At 36.6% G+C, this 19,780-nt stretch overlaps 2 protein-coding genes across 2 annotated transcripts; both read right to left on the reverse strand.

The window, feature by feature from the left end:
• Positions 1 to 401: 401 nt before the first annotated feature.
• LOC133674910 (glutamate receptor 2.7-like) lies at positions 402 to 4,987 on the reverse strand. Its single transcript, XM_062096205.1, has 5 exons — positions 4,700 to 4,987; positions 2,020 to 3,368; positions 1,628 to 1,940; positions 1,124 to 1,530; positions 402 to 1,012 (listed from the first exon to the last, which is right to left on the reverse strand). The coding sequence occupies exons 1-5, from the start codon at positions 4,974 to 4,976 to the stop codon at positions 515 to 517; spliced, it is 2,844 nt and encodes a 947-aa protein (XP_061952189.1). The 5' UTR covers positions 4,977 to 4,987; the 3' UTR covers positions 402 to 514.
• Positions 4,988 to 14,099: 9,112 nt separating this feature from the next.
• On the reverse strand, positions 14,100 to 19,753 carry LOC133673921 (glutamate receptor 2.8-like). The gene is made up of 5 exons (XM_062094857.1): positions 17,779 to 19,753; positions 15,849 to 17,188; positions 15,424 to 15,736; positions 14,891 to 15,297; positions 14,100 to 14,813 (listed from the first exon to the last, which is right to left on the reverse strand). The coding sequence occupies exons 1-5, from the start codon at positions 18,053 to 18,055 to the stop codon at positions 14,232 to 14,234; spliced, it is 2,919 nt and encodes a 972-aa protein (XP_061950841.1). The 5' UTR covers positions 18,056 to 19,753; the 3' UTR covers positions 14,100 to 14,231.
• Between the last annotated feature and the right edge of the window lie 27 nt (positions 19,754 to 19,780).

Genomic DNA, 19,780 nt, shown 5'->3' on the forward strand with positions numbered 1-19,780 from the left:
GTAAAAAGTTTTGGGTTGAAGCTGTAGATTATGTTTTTAATTGTCAAATAGATATCCTACGAAAGGCTTGAATGGCATGACTCCAAAAAAAGCATAGAAATGAAGAAAGCCACTCAAACATGATGTTTTTGCCAAGACGAAAGATATGCTAGTAGTTATAAAAAAAATCAAGTTTAAGGAAGAATGTTGAAAATAAATCAAATTTTGGTTTTTTTGAAAAATAAAGGAACCGATCTACCAGTTGAATTAAATGAATCGGTTGACTGGTTCAGAAATGATCAATCGGTTGAGTTGGCAGAATTCTTTTCCTTATCAGTTTAGGTTTTCCTTTTGTTAAATTAATTATATGATTGTCTAAGACTTTTTACCTATAAATAATTTTATAATCAGAATTTGAGAGATGTAATGCAAAAAAGAATAAAAATGTATCTTGGAGAAAACACTTAATGCAAAAACATCCTTTCTCTCAAATTTTTGTTCAGTTTTGTTTTTTTAAGAATATCTTCTACCACACCTAGAGTTGCTCTTGATTTGGGACGACAAGCTGATAGATATTTTGTACTTCCTCTTGATCGGGTTGTTGTGCATTTGGATCTTGATCATCATCATTGTCTGCCGATGGAAGATCTCCAGGTATAGCTATGTGGATCGGATTCAGCTCACTTCTACTTGATGTTAAGTCCATTTGAATGAAGATTCTGAACAAAACAAGAACTCTGCTCCATGTTGTTGCTCTTAAATCAAAGGGCTGCAAGAGTACTGCTCTGTGCTCGTAAACAAATATGGTTGTGAAGATCATGAGAGCTGAAATTGAAGCAATGCCAGTAATAAGAAATAATCCCCAAAAACTCTTGAGACTAAGGCTATTAGATGAAACTGAGGTGCTGGATTCTTGACAACTGCTTTGTGTGCCAAGCCATGCATCCTCAATTTCCTTCATCTTATCTCCTTCGGTCACATTTAGAACTGCCCTTGATACATCAGCTACAAGAGGTGAACCTTTAGGGAAGACCTGAAACGCAAAAAAGAATGATCCCACATGAGAAATTTTGTGTGCTCATACACGAAGGATATATCAGATAGAGACAAGAAGAGCAGGAGGAAGGAAGAGAAGTGATCTTACAAACCCGAAACCGCCTGTTTTAAATGTAGGCTCAATTATTGTATATTTCGAGCAATACATAGATAGAAAGAATTTCATGTATGGCACTTCATCAAATGCGGCAGCAATACCACCATTTCCACTACCTCTGGAAAAAAGCTCATCGCATTCTTCTGGAGTATTATAAGCCATAAGCCTGGAGTCATCAAAACCCAAGTTTTTCAGGATTCCCAACACAAAAGAGTTCGGCTGGTATCCCACAAACTCCCCCTTTTTAATGAGCTCATCAACATTAGTAACTGTAGGTTGGAGCTGCTGAACGGTAAGCACGCTACTTAGGCTGGCAGTGTAGCTTTGAGTAAGAATGAGTACAACAAAACACCATATGGTTACAACTATTCTAGCCAAGTTGCTAACCACCCTCTCCCCTGTAACATAAAAAACATTGGTATCATAAACATCAAGTCAGTGTTTGAGATTCAAGTGCTTTGAGAACTAAAAACTCAAGAGGTGAAGTGAAATTACTATGAGCAAAAACCATGGTTGAGAAAGAAAACCAGAAGCTAGTGCCTATTTGATGCGAAGGAGGCCCTTGAAAATCTTCATTTATTCCGTGTTCAAGAACCCAGACCACAAATCCGATGAAAACAAAGAAACAAAAGCTTGTGACCCAAAGGTCCCAAGTCAAAGGCTTCAAGAAAACCCAAGCATTTTTGTTTCTGCTGTCTTTGATTGGAACGATCATGGAGACGCCACTTTCCGTGTAAGGCAATGTAAAATCGACGTACTTGGACCTGTTGGCTATTATAGTTGTATCTCCGACCACAGCGTCGTAACTCTGTTTACAGTAATGCGTTACCTATAGGAATGCTGCTAATGTGATGAAGCATAATATAGAAACATGAGAGAGGTTTTACCTTTAAATACACTTGATAGACCAGATCATTGTAAGTTCCAGCAGACCTCCCATCAGGCTTGACAAAGGGGATGTACTCGTAAGTTATGGCATAAGGTAATGCGTCAACTGCAGCTTCGAATATAGCTATGCAGTATCCTGTGACTGTTGTCATATTGGAATTGAGATCTGTTGTCACCTTCACAAATTGACCGAAAGTGCTTGATCTCGGTACTCCTATCCGCAACTTCTTCCCATTTGTCGGAATCTCCCAGCCCTTGGGAATAGAAGTTGAATCCCCTGCCCATATAACAGGTGCAAGACTGGACTTGGAAGTAGAATAAGTACTAGTGGTATTTGCTATCGAGTTAAGGGTTTTTGCGAGTCCCTTTCTCGGTATCCAAAATCCTATCCTCCTTTCTCCATTTCCATTCATATTAACTATTTCAAAAGCCGATGGCTGTAACTGTCCATTAATGAAGAAGAAATCTCCAGTTAGACCTTTAAAACTAGTGTTTGATAATGCTCGGAGGAGGTTTGGACCATTTTGAGAGATTCCCAGGTTTTCAAGATCAGTTACTGAAGTGTTAGAAACATTTGCCTCTCGAAAGCCTAAGTTTGTTGTACCAGCGTTCTCAATTGCCATGGCCAATGCTACAGTAGCATCGTAGGCTTGTAGTGCATAAATGTTTAACTCAGCATCAACCATGTCTGCGTTATCTTGTTGGAATTTCCTTTTCCACCGGAACCGAAAATTTCCTAGCTCCGTTGTTTTTGGAATATAAGGTTTAATACCCAGTACCCCTTGCATAGAATCAATGACAGAAGGATCTGGTGAGGTTGAGAGACCTACAGTCGGCCCATCAGTCATGATCCAAACGTAGCCTTTACTCATCATCCCAATCTCTTTAGCTTTGACAAAAAGCCGAGCGCCAAGAGAGGCAAACATGTGCACAATGAAAACTCTTGTTTGCATTGTCATCAACTTGTAAAGCTCCTCAGCAATTTGATCATCAGTGGCCGATGGAGAAATGACACTCCGGTAGGGTACATGAGCCTCAACTGCTTGCAAAGCATCCGTTAAATACGGTATAACTCCCTCTCCATATTCGTTGTCCATGTAGATAGGTACTGCTTCTTTCCATCCAAAGGCTTGAAATAATGCTCCAATGCCATTGACTTGACTTGAGTCATTTTGTGTAGCTCGAAAAAAATAGGGACTCCTGGTGGAAGTAAGAGAATCACTTGATGCAGAAAATGATATGATGGGCACTTGAGCTTTTTCTCCTAGACCAATAACAAAATTAGCTTGCATTGATGTTGTCGGCCCCAAGATTGCTTGCGCTTCCACATTCTTTATCAAGTACAAGGCTGCGATTTACAAAGGTGATCGAGAACAAAAGGATCGACTTAGCATTTTTCTTTTTAATGATTAAAGATTAATGGAATAGATTTATGCATACTCATATCAAGAATATGTTGGTAATCCAACCAATAAATCATATCTTTTATATGAGAAAGACTAGAGAAAAATCGAAATCAAGGTACTCTAAAGAAGTAACTCATAACTAACAAGTAGACAGATTGAGTACCCTACTAACAGTAAATCATAGCAAGCAATCATTAAGATTTCTCTTGTTACTGCCTCTCTTTTTTTTATCTCCAGCTGGTAGCTAGATTTATGCGATTGACTTGTAAAGATGGGCAGATCATGACTATATATTTTGCCTCTTTGCATGTGATACTAGGCTTATGCATGGTCATAGACATATTTTTTAAATTCTAGTTTTACAATAGTAAACTGGTTCATCAATAATATCTTAATTATTATTAAAAAAAATAGCTCGAATAAGTTTGATAATTAATCTAAATAACCTGATGATCTAATCAAAAACTCAATCGTGCTCAGGACTAGGAGTACTGGAGTTTTTGGCAAATCTGATGGGAAGTCCTAATGGCCTAATTACTCTGTATATGTAAAATGTAGCTCTCTCTCTAAATTCTTATATCTCTTTATCATCTGTCTTGGCTTTGAACAGCTTGGTCCATGTAGTAAAAAAATTTCTTCAACTTCAGACATCTAGTGAAACTCTAATTTTATTTTTTTTAATCTATTTTATGCATGTAAGTTCATGCATATTAAAAAGTGCTGCCTTTTTCAGTTATAAAAAAATAGAAAAAAAATTTCTTATGCTTTCAGAGAATACATATATTTGACAGATGACATACTCATTATAATACCAAGACTAATCATATATTATGCGTTCATGACCCCAGGGACTGCATTCCCAGCAGAACATAATAACACTGCAAATCATAATAGTTATAAAACATTGCCCCTCTAGAGAGTCTCAACTTGGTGACTTGTTGATACAAAATTCACTTTAAACTAGATTTTATTTTAAACTAGATTTTTTTTACCAAAACCATATTATTTCATTTAAAAATAATAAAGCAACATCATTCTTAAAAAAAATAAAACCTTGAGTGAGTTGACTCGGCCGACCCGCTACTCAAGCCTTGCATCGGGTCAAACCTTAAACGGAGTCTTATAACTATGCAACATAATTAAGGCCTGAATTTTTCTGTCAGAGCTTTTTTAATAATCAGTCCAAAGGAATTATAAGCAATATATGACCGAAAATAGAGCAAACAGATACTAGATATTGAAATTAAGGTCGGAGAGAAGAAATGGAGAGAACCTGCAGCAGCTGCAGCAACAACATCTTTCTTGGAGTCCCTGGTGGTCAAAACCATCCTGGTTTTGTAGTCTCCATGAGTGGCATAGAAGTCTGAGAGGGCCATGTTGATGCAACTCAATGCAATATTTGCTTCCAAATAATCCAAGTCAAGAACCACACCTACATTCACTGGAATAAACGTTGTGTTTTGAGCCAATGCCAATTCTATGAAGAAAATATGGACAGAAAGGAAAGAAAGGAATGGGAGAACTTGATTTGAAGGTGGGTTTCCCCTCATATTTGTTTCCATTGAGATGTTGGTTAGTACTTCTTGATTTACGGGTTAACTAAGCATTTATAAGATCGTGGAATTTGACATTTTGACATTAAAAATTGAAGAATTTAGAACAGTGTTCATGGAGATCAGTGGCCAGCTGTATTGTTTGAAGTAGTGAAAAAAACAAATTGTGATAATCCAAACAATCACTTCTAAATTATGAGCTCGTTTAGTCAACAGTTGACACTCTTTATTTTATTTCTTTTTATTCTAATTACGATTTTTGACCATCTTTGTGCTACATTCCATTCATTGTTTACGAAAGATTACCCCGAAGGAAGCCTGCCCGCAAGAAACCTGGTTTTAAGTGCCCCCAGCAGAACCGACATAAAGAAGGAACCGATATCCCCAAGTCCCAGAGATGAATAAAAGGCTGTTCTATTAGGGTCTCCATGGAATTTTCTTTTTACAGTTGTATAATGGACTCAATTATCTCTAATTGGTGTTTTTCCTTCTATTTATTTATTTATTTTTGAAAGATTTATCTATTTAAACCTTTGGATAACACAGTTATAATAAAATTGTTTGTCAAACCTATAAAAAGAAATGTTTGGTCAAGTGTTTTAATCTCAAAAACACTAAACAATGTTATAACATGTAAAAAAAAAATGGGAGGGTGAAAAGAATGAAGATCGTTTGGTATTGTTCGGTTTTTGTTTCTCTTTCTAGTTTTTTATTTTTATTTGCAATTTTCTTGTTTTTAAACTCATAAAACTTATTTGGTTGAGCATTTTTAAAAAGAAATATATACTTACTCTCATTTGGATATTTAAATCAGTGAAAGTAATATTCATGTAAAGTAGTAAATTACGGTACTATTTTTTACTCGGTGCTGACTCAATTCTTGATTGCTCCAGTCTTAAATTATGATATTTTGAATATAAACTTGTTTGATTCTGTTTAGAGAATAATATAAATTATATTTAGAGATTTCATTTAACAGTTTAAGCTATTGAAATAAGATAGTTTCTTGATATAGTATTAGAGTCATGATAATCAAGCGGTAACGAGTTTAAATCTAACCATCCCTATTTATATGATAAAAATTAAATACAAAATAATATGAGTCTATTTAAGTTTCAAGATCAAATGGCTTTCACTTAAAAAGATATGTTAGAAAATAATATAAATCATAATCATTTATTAGATTGAAATCTCCAAACATTCTAGTCTTATTCTTAGATGCCATACACCCTACATCATCTCGATTCCTGGTTGCCTTTATTTTAATTCAAACTGATCCTAGTGTAGCCAATAATGTTCACACCTAGTCTCAGCCCCGACCTGCATCACCTGAGGCCGATTCGGGCCTGACCCTGCCAACACTTGATACTTGGTCTAGGACCACTTGCGCTTGGGATCGATCCCAACTCAACCACTAGGGCATCAAAGACCCATTGTGGCTCGACCCTACACAGCCCTTAGGGCGTCTTGGACCTAGTTTTGGCTCAATCCAACCCCCACGGTATCCAGTATTGACCTAAGCCTCAAAGGCGCTCTGGATTCAATCTTTAAGCGACCCGAGAGCTCCAAATTTGGTTTTAGCCTAATCACGATCAAAGTCCTAAATAATAGGTTAAACGAGTTTTAATTTTTTTAAAAAATAGTTTTGAAAACTTTTTGTCAGTTTTTATGTATCAAAAATTAGAAAATGAATAGATTACCAAACAACTCCTAAACTTTTGAGGCTAATAAAGCTACAATTTAAGTGACAGCAGTATCTTTATTTCCCCGAGAGATCTGTAGTGCACCTTTGTAACCAATAAAGTACTTAAGACTTTATTTTTTCAAAAATAATTGTAAGATACCATCGTTCTCGTTGCACCCTGAAAATAAAAGGACAGGTACTTCTCTATAACCCAAGAAGTATACACGGTTGGTTTCTGCATTAAATTTAAATATCTAATTGAAATCTTTTTATAGGGTTATAACTTGAGTCCCAAGTTATGCAGTGCAGTGTAAATTTAATTAGTCAAGGTTGACTATTATGAAAGAGTGCATATGTTGTTGCCTACAATGCAAGTCAAGGTTTGTGTACGTTGGTCATCCATTGAATAACCGCGAAAGACCGTGGCACAGAAGAATGAAATTCAAAGATAATCGCTGTAAATCTATGCATCTCTAATAATTCTATTCCGCAAATGAGAGCATGACACCGTATCTCTCTTTCCAGGAAACATCCTGCATGTCCTGCTGTCGTAGACAAAAAAAAAAAACCTGCAAAGTCAACGCCCAATATTAAGGTTGCTGCGTCTCATTCTCGGTCCAATACTTGCAATATCAACATAAGATTCAGATTCGGTCTTGATGAGTGAAAGTTTAGGTTTAAGGATATCCTTACTGTAGATACCAAAATAAAAGGGTGATCATGTGAAGCTAATTGACAAGGGGTTTGGTTTACCTAATGCCGGGTTCAGTTCTCATCTTTTTCTGCAGCCAGGTGCACTGACTAATTAATCTGAGTTCCTGCATAAAGATTTTCACTGTTCTTGGGGAGGGAGTATTGATTCTTTCATTTTGGTTAGAGTGTCAGATTTTGTCTCATTCAGCATATAGCTATAGGCTGGAAATGATCGGCTTTGAATGGTTAGCCCATCTGCATACGTTGATCGACAGTAGGAGAAAAAAACAACTGGAAAACATTACCACAAAGACCAGGTTCATCTAGTACAGAAATATCTGAATGGTTTGTAAAGTGAACCCTGTAATGGATGTCTAATGTAACTGGTTTGGCTATGAACAGGTCCATGGGATAACTTCTCACTACTGGGAATTTGTAATTGTACATGTTCACTATCATATATATGTTATGACCTGATGATGCAGTTGGTTCTTATCGGTTGTCATAACTTGTATAATTGAATAGCTTTGCAAGGATTTTTTGGACCAATAGGATGGAGCTAAGCACAAGAAAAGAAAAGGCATGGGTTGCGAGAAGTGATTGGCTTGATGAAAAGGTCCATCAATTTCGATCCAACCACCATTTGATTGTGCTTAAATTTGACACTAACCACCATCCAAAAAAAACTTCAAATTAGGCTTAAAAGGTGATGTTTGGGATTTGTTTTTTCAAATTTCCTATTTTGTTTATGATTTTTATTGTTTTATTTTTATTTTCAGATTTTTTTAATTGGTTAGAGTTAGTTTTTTAAATTATCTAAGGAATTATAAACCTCTAAAAAAAAGACTACGTACTTGAAGAAAATATATTAAGTAATAAAACTTCAAATCAAGTACTTGCATCATAAGCATCAAGTCTTTGTTTCAGATAAATAAAGTGCTTGCAACTTTCAATTCAAGTACTATAAATCAAAAGGTGAAAGAAATTACTATGTGCAAAAACCATGGTTGAGAAAGAAAACCAAAAGCTAGTGCCTGCTTGATGTGAAGGAGAGCCTCGAAAATCTCCATTTATTCTGTGCTCGATAACCCAGACCACAAATCCAATGAAAACAAAGAAACAAAAGGTTGTCGCCCATAGGTCCCAGGTCAAGGACTTGAAGAAAACCCAAGCATTTTTGTTTCTGTTGCCTTTGATTGGAACGATCATTGAGACACCACTTACCGTGTAAGGCAACGTAAAATCGACATGCTTAGACCTGTTTGCAATAATAGTTGTGTCTCCGACCACGGCATCATGCTTCTGTTACAGTGTAAGGTATGATGCATTATGTACAGGTATGAGGCTAATATGGTGGTGCATAACATAGTGTTACGGTGTATGGAAAAAAGATGAGAGAAGATCAGTTTTACCTTTAAGTTCACTTGATAAACAAGATCATTGTAAGTTCCAGCAAACTTGCCGTCAGGCTTAGCAAAGGTGATATACTGATAAGTCATGGCATAAGGTAATGCTTCAACTACAGCATCAAAAATATCTACGCAGTATCCCGTGACTGTTGTCATATTGCAACTGAAATCTCTCGTCACCTTTGCAACTTCTTCCAATTTGTAGGAATCTCCCAGCCTTTGGGAGTAGAAGTTAAATCCCCTGCCCATGTAGCAGGCGCAAGACTGGACTTCGAAGTAGAATATGTTCTAGTGGTATTTGTTGTCGAGTTAAGGGTTTATGTGATTCCCTTTCTCGGCGTCCAAAATCCAACCCTCCTTGCTTCATTTTCATTCATTTTAACTATTTGGAAAGCCAATAACTGTAGCTGCCCATTAATGAACCGGAAATCTCCTGTCAGACCTGTCGCACCCGATATCGCGACGGCCTTAAAATTTTTCATGGAAAGAATGGATTTCTATCATCCTATTCTTTGACGGGGAATAATCTTGTTTAAGGAGTTATCACCTAGTATTATAGTTACTAGAGACCCTAACTAGTCAACAGAGATTCTATGGTACGAAACTGGTTACGTAAAAAGAAAGATATTATCACCTCTTAAACGTCTTGCTTAAGGCAGATTGCATTGCTGATTTTGTCATAAATTGCTAGCATTTTGTTGGTTTACGCTATGATAATTTGAATGTAATATTTCTAACTCTGACACCAGTAAATATTCAACTACGAATACTTCCAACTCTGGTGTCGGTAAATATTAGTAGCTATTGAAACAAAATAAATTTAAATTAGTATTTTTTTTATTCCTGATTCTAACATCAATGAATAAACAAATAAAAATAAATTTATTTTTACCCATACACATATTTTTTATTTTTATATAGCTAAATAATTTTAAAAAAAATTAAATCAATATTTTTATTCATGACTCTAGCGTCAGTGAATAAACCAATAAAATAAATTTATATATATTTTTTATGCATACATATATTTTTTATTTTTTTATTGTTTTTTTACTAAATTTAACTCAGTCCATATATGTTAGGCTAAACCCAGTCAGCCGGCCCGGTCACTGGCTTGGGCTGGGTCAAGCAAGAAGCACGCGTGGAGTGGCTCCACGCGTGCATGCACAGTGCCCGATGGTAATTAATTTACCTTCGCACAGTGCAACGTTCTATTCAAAATGAATGTACAAAAAAAGAAAGAAAAATGGTTTACCTGTTCTCTGGAGACGGTGGGGATGGTGGCAGCGCGGTGGCAGCGCGGTGGCTTGCCTCCTGCTTTCCTCTGCTTCTTTCGTTTTTCAGCAGCTTTTGAGATGATGAAGGAACTAAGAAGATGATGAAGACGCCGGCTTTCTGTGGATACTGATTTTTGGGTCGTTTTCTGCAGGGATGAAAGCATTGACAGGGCCAATCCTTATCTATGTGTTGCTCCTCTGCTTTTCTTTCCTTCTCCACGCCGGCTTTCTGTGGATACTGATTTTTGGGTCGTTTTCTGCAGGGATGAAAGCAGTGGCAGAACCGATTCTCCTCTCTGTGTTGTTCCTCTGCTTTTCTTTCCTCGTCTGGGTTTATTCTTTGTTCGACGTCCCCTGTGTTTTTTTCTGTTTGGTTCGTGCTCTGCCTCTCCATTTTTTTCTCTGGTTCTCGGCTCCTGTTTCGTTCTTTTTCCCCCTGCTTCTCCCGCTTCAGCTCTCCTTTCTATAGAGCTCGAGAGCTTCAAAACCAGTCCTGTCTCTGCAAGACTGTTATTTAAATCACGAACGGGATCGTGGGCAGGATACGTGGTCCACGATTTGCTGCAGATTTCCTGTTGAATCGGCTTTCTCAGTGCGAAACGAAAGGGAGATGAACAGTGCTTGCAAATGGCGCCGTTTGTGTCCTCGGGAATGGCTATTTTTCACTTTGGCCCCTAACCATTTTAAACTCAACAATTGGGATCTTAATCAGTAATAATTAATTTCTAATTGTGCCCTTGGATTAATTTCAATTTGAACCCCTGAATTATAGCGCCATTTACACAACAGTCCTGAGTTTCTGGACTATTCAATTTGGTCCTTGAACTTTAATTTTCTAGCAATGTTTCCTTGAATCAACTCCAAACTTTGATATTTCTTCAATTAAATCCCTGATTTCTTTAATTAATTAAATCAAAGTTTAATTAAGTCCTCAAACTCATTAATTCTTCAATTAAGCTCTTGATTTCATTAATTAAAATAATTCAAATTTTAATTAAATTTTCAAACTTATTAATTCTTTAATTTCTGACCAATTGACTCTTAAATTTAATAATTTCATCCTCAAACTTTAAATTTATGTTGTTTTAACCTTATTCTCAAATATATTTTTATCCATTCAATTTTTTATTATTTATTCAAAAATTGAGTTATGACAAGAATTATAAAACTAGCATTTTACAATGCTCAGGCAAGGTTTGGATCATTTTAAAAGACCCGAAGATTTTCAAGATGAGTTGCTTAAGTATTAGAAAGATTTGCCTTTTGAAAGCCTAAGTTTGCAGTACTAGTTTTTATTAGAGAATAATATAAATCATATCCTACGACCTTACCTAACAGTTTAAGTTATTGAGTAGAGATGGTTCTTTAACATGATATCAGAGCTTTGATAATCAAGTGGTCTCCAGTTTGAATCTCACTATCTCTATTTATTTGATAAAAATTAAACACAAGATAATGTAAGTTTGTATAAGTTTCAAATTCAGAAGACTTTCACTTGAAAAAATGTGTTAAAAAATAATATAAATTATATTGTGAAATCTCACCTAACAATTTAAATTATTAAGTTAAGATGATTTTTTAACTGTTTTTTCTATTGCCATGCCCAATGCTACAGTAGCATCGTAGGCTTGTATTATCTTTGCTGGAAGTTCCTTTTCCACCGAAACTGAAAATTTTCTAGCTCCTTTGTTTTTGGAACAAAAGGTTTGACACCCAACACTCCTTGCATGCATCGATGACAGAAGGATCTGGTGAACTTGAGAGAGATGCAGTCAGTCAATCATTCGCGATCCACACATAGCCTTCATTCATCATCCCTAAGGTAACCTAATTTTTTATTTTTATTTTTATTTTATTTTATTTTTTATAAAAATAATAAAAAATAAAAAAAATGATAATGAAAAAGTAAAAACAAAAAATATATATAAAAATAAAACTTAAGACAACCTAAATTAAAAATTTTAAGACTTAATTAAATTTTAAATTAGTTTAATTAATCAAATCAAGAAATTAATTGAAAAATAAATAAATTTAAAAACTTAATGAAACTTAAAATTAATTTAATTAATAAAATTAAAAGTTTAATTAAAAAATACTAAAGGCCAAGACTAAATTGAATGATTCAGAATATACAAGGACTGTCTTGTAAATTGCGCTAAAATCTAGGGTTCCAATTAAAATTTAACCAGGGCTTGATTACAACATTGCAAAACGCAATGACCAAATCGAAAATAGCCATTTGAATTCGGAAAACGGAGCCGTTTCAGAAAAAAAATATTCATTGCCTTCTTCCTCAGAGATGGCTTCAGCAGCAGAGCCGTTTCAGCAGTAAAGTCACTAAAACTGTTTCAGTCATGGGGCACGTCTCACGGCTACTATCCCTCGCCCCCATGATGCATGCCGTTACCAAGCTTCGACCGCATGGCACTCTCTGGCCTTATAAAAGCCAGAGAAAGGCCGCTAACCAGGGGAGCAAAAAAACACGAAAAACGGTGGAGAGGGACCGACAGACGAAAAAAACAGAGAAGCTGAAAAAAAAATACAGGGGGAACCGGGGCTTTTTCCCAGAGCGAAGAACGAACAAATAACAGGGAACAAACACAAAGGGGCTTACACAGAAGAAGAACAGAACGGAGAGGGGGGGACAGGAGAAAGAGAGACCCAGGAGCAAAGGAACAGAAGAACGAGAAACCCACCAGCAAAGGAAGGAACACAGAGAACCAGTATCCATCGCTTTTGTCCCTTGATCTCCACCAGAGGCAACAAAATGAAAAAACAGAAGCAAAGGAGGAAACCCAGAGAGAAAGGCCAGAAAAAGAAAAAGAAAACGCAAGAAACCAAAACCAGAATTGCCATCATCTTCATCCTTTCAGAACCAGGTGCGTCCATTTGCCTTCTCAAAATCTTGCATTCTCAAAATCTGCAAATGAGAATTGACACTGTGCGAAGGTAATTTAATTACCTTCGCACTGTTCATGCACGCGTGAAAAATAAATCACGCGTGCTTTGTGCCTCAGCCAGCCGGGTCGCTGGCTTGTACCTGTGACCGGGTTAAATTCAACTTAAAAATAAAAATAAAAAGAGAAAAAGCTGGGATAGACTTGAGCCCAGCTGACTCAATCCTTTTTATTTTATTTTAATATTTGACCAATTAAATTTTTTTTTATATTAGAGAATTTTAAAAAATTTATGGACCTTTGAATTTATTTATATGTCTCTCATATTTATATATTTTATTTGTAAATTTTTATTGTAAAATATAAATTTGGTATTAGATATATTTTTTTCTTTTAAAAAAATAAAAATATATGTATGTTTTATTTTAAATTCAATTTATTAGTTTATTTAATGGAATTAGAATTAAGAATATCATATATTTGTTTTGCTATCTAATATTTATGAGTTTTGAAAATACCCATAGTTAAAAATTAATGACAAACATCATAAATAAAATAAAACAAACCCTTAATAATGTATGAAAAAATCGGTGATCAGCCTCCCTTTTATCTCGCTGCGTCGTTGCCCGATATTGAGGTTGCTGCGTCCACCTTTTGCTCCAATACTGGCAATATCGACTGGTCTCGCTGCACGAAACCTATGGCCTGATTGACGATACCCTTACCCTTGAAACAACTAAAACGATAGTCCTATGAAGATAATCAGCAGGGGGGGTGTCCTTAATGAAGGTTCCGGTTCTCATTTCCTGTAGCCAGCTTGACTGACTAAGCTTGGTTCCTGCATTAGATAGATATCCACTGTTCTCAGAGAACGATTGTTTCAGTTTTTGTCAGAGTACCAAATTCGGTCTTCGGCATATAGTTACAGGCTGAAAATTATCGACCATGAATGGTAAGGCCTTCTGCTTAAGTTGATAGTTGGGAATGAGAAACATCTTTCAAGAGGAATGGATGCGAAAGAAAGATCAAGATATAATGCTAATGGCAGACTATTCTAGTTCAAGCAAAGGTAAGATTGTTTGATCTAAATATTAAATATAGAGTGAGATGAAACTAGATATCATTCTAATTACATGGGATTCGCTATGTCATCGAATCCATTTGTTCTGAAAGCCATCTGCATTGCACCGATGTTCCAACTCAAATCATCAGCACTCTAGTATTTACCCTAAGTACAATTACTTTTCAATGCTGCAAGTACCATACCTACTCGTGTCACAAGTTTTAAGCAATCAATTTTGTAATCTACAGGCTATGTCAAAAGCTGTTTGGCTCTCTTCAAATGGGTTGTTAAGCTGATCGATATCTATTACGAACTCTTGAGATTCTTGCCTATTGGGAGTTGAATCATACTCTGAAGAGGGTGGATCTCCAGGAAATTCTGTGTGGACTGAATTGGCCCATGGACTTGGCTCGCCCGCATGAGGCAGATTAATACCACTTCTGTCATTCACTTCATTTTTTCTGAATGCATGAGCTGTTAGGTCCCTTTGATTGAAAATTATGAACAAATTTTGTATTCTGCGCCACATTGAATCTCTGGGATCATCAGGACTCAAGACTCTCCTTTCCTGGTAAACAAACTTGACTGTGAAGATTAAGAGAGCTGAAAGTGAAGCTATTCCTGCAATTAAAAATAATCCCCCGAAACTCTTGAGGCTAAGGCTCTTTGATGAAATTAAGGTGCTGGAATCTGGACAGCTGCTTTGTTTTCCAAACCATGCATCCTCGATTTGCTTCATTTTATCTTCTTCAGTCACATTTAGAATTGCCCTTGATACATCAGGTACTAGAGGAGAACCTTTAGGGAAGACCTGAAAGTATATGGACATATGAATCTATACACTTACGTGAGCCACTGAGAGAAATGGAGATAGAGAAGTGAACTTACAAAGGCAAAACCAGCCATTTTAAATGTGGGATCAATCATGGTATATTTGGAGCAATACTTCGACAGAAAGAGCTTCATATATGGTGCTTCATCAAAAGCAACTGCAATACCACCATTTCCACTTCCTTTGGAGAAAAGTTCATCACATTTTTCAGCTGAATTATACATCACGAGCTTTGACTTGTCAAAACCCAACTCTAACAAGATTCCCAGAACAAAAGAACCTTCATGGTAGCCAACATACTCCCCCTTCTTAATGAGCTCATTTACATCAGTAAATTTAGGCTGTAGCCGCTGGACTGTGAGTAGGCTTGTTAAACTGGCAGTATAACTTTGTGTTAAGATCAGCACAACGAAACACCATATGATAAGCACTACTCTAGACAGGTTGTTAAGCACTCTCTCCCCTGCAAGTATAGTTCAAAAGGGGAATCAGTGAAGTATAAAGATGAAATCAGCTAGGTGTTTGAGATATCAGTAACGTATATGTTAAGGGTAGGAGACAATAAATTTAAAAGAGGAGGGGAAATTACGTTGAGCGAAAATCATGGTTGAGAAGGAAAACCAAAAGCTAGTGCCAATGTGATGTGAAGGAGGGCCTCGAAAATCTTCATTTATTCTGTGTTCAAGAACCCAGACCACAAATCCAATGAAAATGAAAAAACAAAAACTTGTGACCCAAAGGTCCCATGTCAAAGGCCTCAAGGAAACCCATGCATTTTTGTTATTGTTTTCTATGATAGGAACGATCATGGAGACACCACTTTCCGTGTAAGGCAAGGTAAAATCAACATACAAGGACCTGTTCAAGACGATGGTTGTATCTCCCACCACAGCATCATAATTCTGTTGGTGGTAGCCATGAAATTAAATATTCACCAACTTCTGCCTAAGCAAGATTCAGATTTTATGTTGAATGATTGCAGTGTAATTAGACAAGGTTATGAAGAACGTTTACCTGCAAGTACACTTGATAGACCAGACTATCATAATTTCCAGCAGTTCCTCCATCAGGATTTGCAAAGGGGATGTACTCATAAGGCAGAGCGTAAGGCAATGATCCCACTACAGCTTCAAAAACATCTATGCAGTATCCCTTGACTGTTGTGGTGTTAGAGATGGGATCTCTTGTCACTGACACAAACTGACTGAAGCCATCCTTTACTGGCACTCCAATTTTCAACTTCTTCCCGTTTGATGGAATCTCCCAACCCTTGGGAACAGCAGTGTTATCACCAGGCCATATTACAGTTGAAATACCAGACACAGAAGACGAATTCATACTTTTAGTTGTTGTTGAATTCAATGTTTGCACAAGTCTTTTCGTTGGTGTCCAGAATCCAACCGTTCTTCCTCCATTGCCATTCACATTAACTATCCGGAAGGCTGATGCTGGTAACTTCCCATCAACAAAAAGGTAATCTCCCGAAAGGCCTTTGAAGCTAGTGTTTGATAAAGCTTGAAGAAGGTTTGGACCATTTAAAGAGACTCCAAGAGTGGCAAGATCTGTTGATGAATTGCTAGAAACATTTACCTTTTGGAAGCCAAAATTTTCCATTTTCTCAACTGCAAAGGCCAACGCCGTTGCAGCATCATAGGCCCATAGTCCATATATGTTCAACTCAGCATCAATGATGTCAGGATTATCTTGTTGAAATTTCCTTTTCCACCGAACTCGAAAATCTTTGAGCTCTTTTGTCCTTGGAACATGAGGTTTAATACCCAGTACCCCTTGCATTGTATCGGTGACAGAGGAATTAGGTGTACTCAATAAATCAGCAGTCAGACCATCAGTCATGATCCAAACATATCCTTCACTCATCATTCCAATCTCTTTCGCTTTGGCAAAAAGCCGAGTGCCAAGAGATTGATACATGTGCACAATGAAAACTCTAGTCTGCATTGTCATCAACTTGTAAAGCTCCTTGACAATTTGATCGTCAGTAGCTGATGGAGAAATGACACTCTGATAAGGGACACGAGCATCAACTGCTTGCAAGGCCTCAGTCAAATAAGGAATGATTCCCTCTCCATACTCGTTGTCAATGTAGATGGGCACTGCTGCTCTCCATCCAAAGGCTTGAACTAATGCAGTTATGGCATTCACTTCAGTCGAGTCATTTTGAGTAGCTCGAATAAAATATGGACTCCTGATTGAAGTAAGAGATGGACTTGATGCCGAAAATGATATGATGGGCACCTGAGCTTTTTCTCCAAGTTCAATAACAAATTTGGCTTGCATTGATGAAGTTGGCCCTATGATTGCTTGCACTTCCACATTTTTTATCAAATCCAGGGCTGTGTTTTAAAAGGGGATAAGAAAGAACAATTATAATTGATATCTTTCTATCATAATCAATAAAGACTGATGGAAAATTCTAGTGAAAGCATGCTAGTGCTTTATATAAGATAAGAATTTTGATGTCAAGAATATAGTGGTATTGAATCATATCCACTAACCACAAGTTCCCAAACAAAGATTTTGTAGCATGTCTTTTCCTTTTGAACTTTTAATACTTCTGTGAAGTCAATGATCTTTGTGCAGCAGAGTGATGAAGTACCAAGTGGACCAGTTCTAACGCCTCCATTGTGAAGTAGAATATATCTAGTCTACAATATCATAACACAGAGAGAACACAGCATACATAGATGACTTTTAAAAGCAACTAGTCGTGGCTTATGAAGACCTGGGTTTTTAGGTGGATTCCTATGAACAGACAAAGAGAGGTTGCGGCCTTGCAGGTTGATCGCCTCATTTAAGTAAAGCAGATATACAATATCCATCACTAGATTGTTGCACAAGAAGGTTAATCATAGGTCCAAAATATTAAACAGTGATTCGGAATTAGAGCATGCTGCTGATGAAATAGAGAGGGGGCAGAGAGAACCTGCTGCAGCTGCACCAACAACATCTCTCTTGGAGTCTATGGTGGTGAGGACCAGTCTGGTTTTGTAGTCACTGTGACTGGCATAGAAGTCTGAAAGGGCCATGTTGATGCAACTCAACCCGATATTTCCATACAAAACATCATCCAAGTCAAGAACGACACCAACATTCACAGGGATAGATGTTGTGTCTTGGGCCACCCCAATGGCTATGAAGAAAAACTTCAAAGAAAGAAAGAAAAAGAAAGATGGAACAGGATTTGAAAGGTTTTTTCTCATCTTCTTGTGTGCCTAAAAGACAATTTTAGCTTTTTCTTATATTTTAGATAAAAAGGGAGGATAACAAGGATCAAATGGAAAATATGTAGCATGAGAAAACCAACAGACTAGCCAAAAGCAAAATGACTAGAGCAGATGAACACAGGGAAAGAACAGGAGCATGAGAAAACTAAGATACAACGTGGATTAATCTAGAAAGGAAAGGACTCTTACTTATAAGGGCACAGCTCTATAAAGATACAACGTTTCATCATCGTTTACCTTGACTGAATCAAAATAAATGTAGTTAATGACCATAGAATACTCAAGCTTGTAACTACATTGGCATCACATTTGCTATGACAGCCAAAAGAACAGCTTTTACATAAAGATAGATTGCTTGTTGGAACCAAACAAAAATCTTACCCTACGTAGCCCAAATTCAATTCAGTTAATATTCAGTTAAGTCTTAATACCGTCTAATTAATGATCATTGATTGGTCAACAAATTAAATTTCAGGGCACGTTCATGGCTTCGAGTTTACCTTTTCAATCTTGTTCTTGGTAAACAGTCTTAAAAATTTGTATGTATTATTATCAACTATTCAAGACAAGGTTTGTGCCAGTCATTCATCTTGTTTGCATGATTAAGGCGATTAGAGTTCGCAAATGACGCAATACACACGTTCATGGCTCAGACTCTTCCTTTCAAACTCTCTTCTTGGTAAACAGTCATCAAACCTTGCATGCGTTATCGTCTACTATTCAAGACAAGGTTTGTGTCAGACAGTCAGCTGCTTACTAAGATTAGGGTAAGCAAATCTATATATTTAACAAGGCTCTCTAGAGGAAGCATCCTTTGTTTTCTAGGAACATCACCATCTCAAGTTCACCTTCCAGCATTTCGACGGAGGCCAATTGTTCTCTAGGGTTTGATTCTTTCATTTTGTCAAGGGTCAGAATTTTCTCTCACGATATGGCAATCTAACGAACTGTAGTTGATGATTGCAAGGAAGATATGGGAGTCTAGAAGCTAAGTAGAAGAAACGTTAAAAAAAATTTTCCTTACTTGTGCACGATGTGTGACAGGTCGACTCTCAACCATTCAAAGTCCATACTCGAATTCAATTGTCTTGATCATTATACTTGTATTTTAATTTAGCCAGTTGGTTGATTAAAGAGTAAAAATTTATTGATTTACATCCACGGTTTGAGCAGTATCCAGAGATAAAAATTATGGTCCCAACTGTTAACTGTTTACAGGGAAAATTTGGGAGATGGAAATAGCAACTTTTTTGTAAATGTCATTGCATTATTCTTTTCAACATCCCAAGTTTAAAATATTTTCTTTTGAAATTTCGAAAAAATAAAAAAAAGGTCAATAGATTAAAGACCAGGTTTTTTCTTTGTTTTTTCTTTGACCTGAACCAGTCTAGCCCCGAGGTTGAATAGGTCTCAAGTCAGCCTGTCAGAATCACCATCCATGATAGAAATATCAACATCTACTCAATTTGGAGAGTTTCTAGTTGGCTAGGGAATGGGAAAAGACTTGGGACAGCATGGTAGCAACTAACTTACAGAGAGCTGATAAAAACCACTATTTAGTAATAGAGGTGAGGTGAATTGCAAATGCTTCTCTAAAGAATTTGCAGAATTACAAGCATCATCCAAATGCTTTTATGCTTGACAGCAACCCCCTCATGTTTCCTACCCTGTACTATATAAATTTGACAGAAACCTTGACAA

The sequence above is a fragment of the Populus nigra genome, chromosome 15, assembly GCF_951802175.1.
Source record: "Populus nigra chromosome 15, ddPopNigr1.1, whole genome shotgun sequence".
Classification (NCBI taxonomy): domain Eukaryota; kingdom Viridiplantae; phylum Streptophyta; class Magnoliopsida; order Malpighiales; family Salicaceae; genus Populus; species Populus nigra.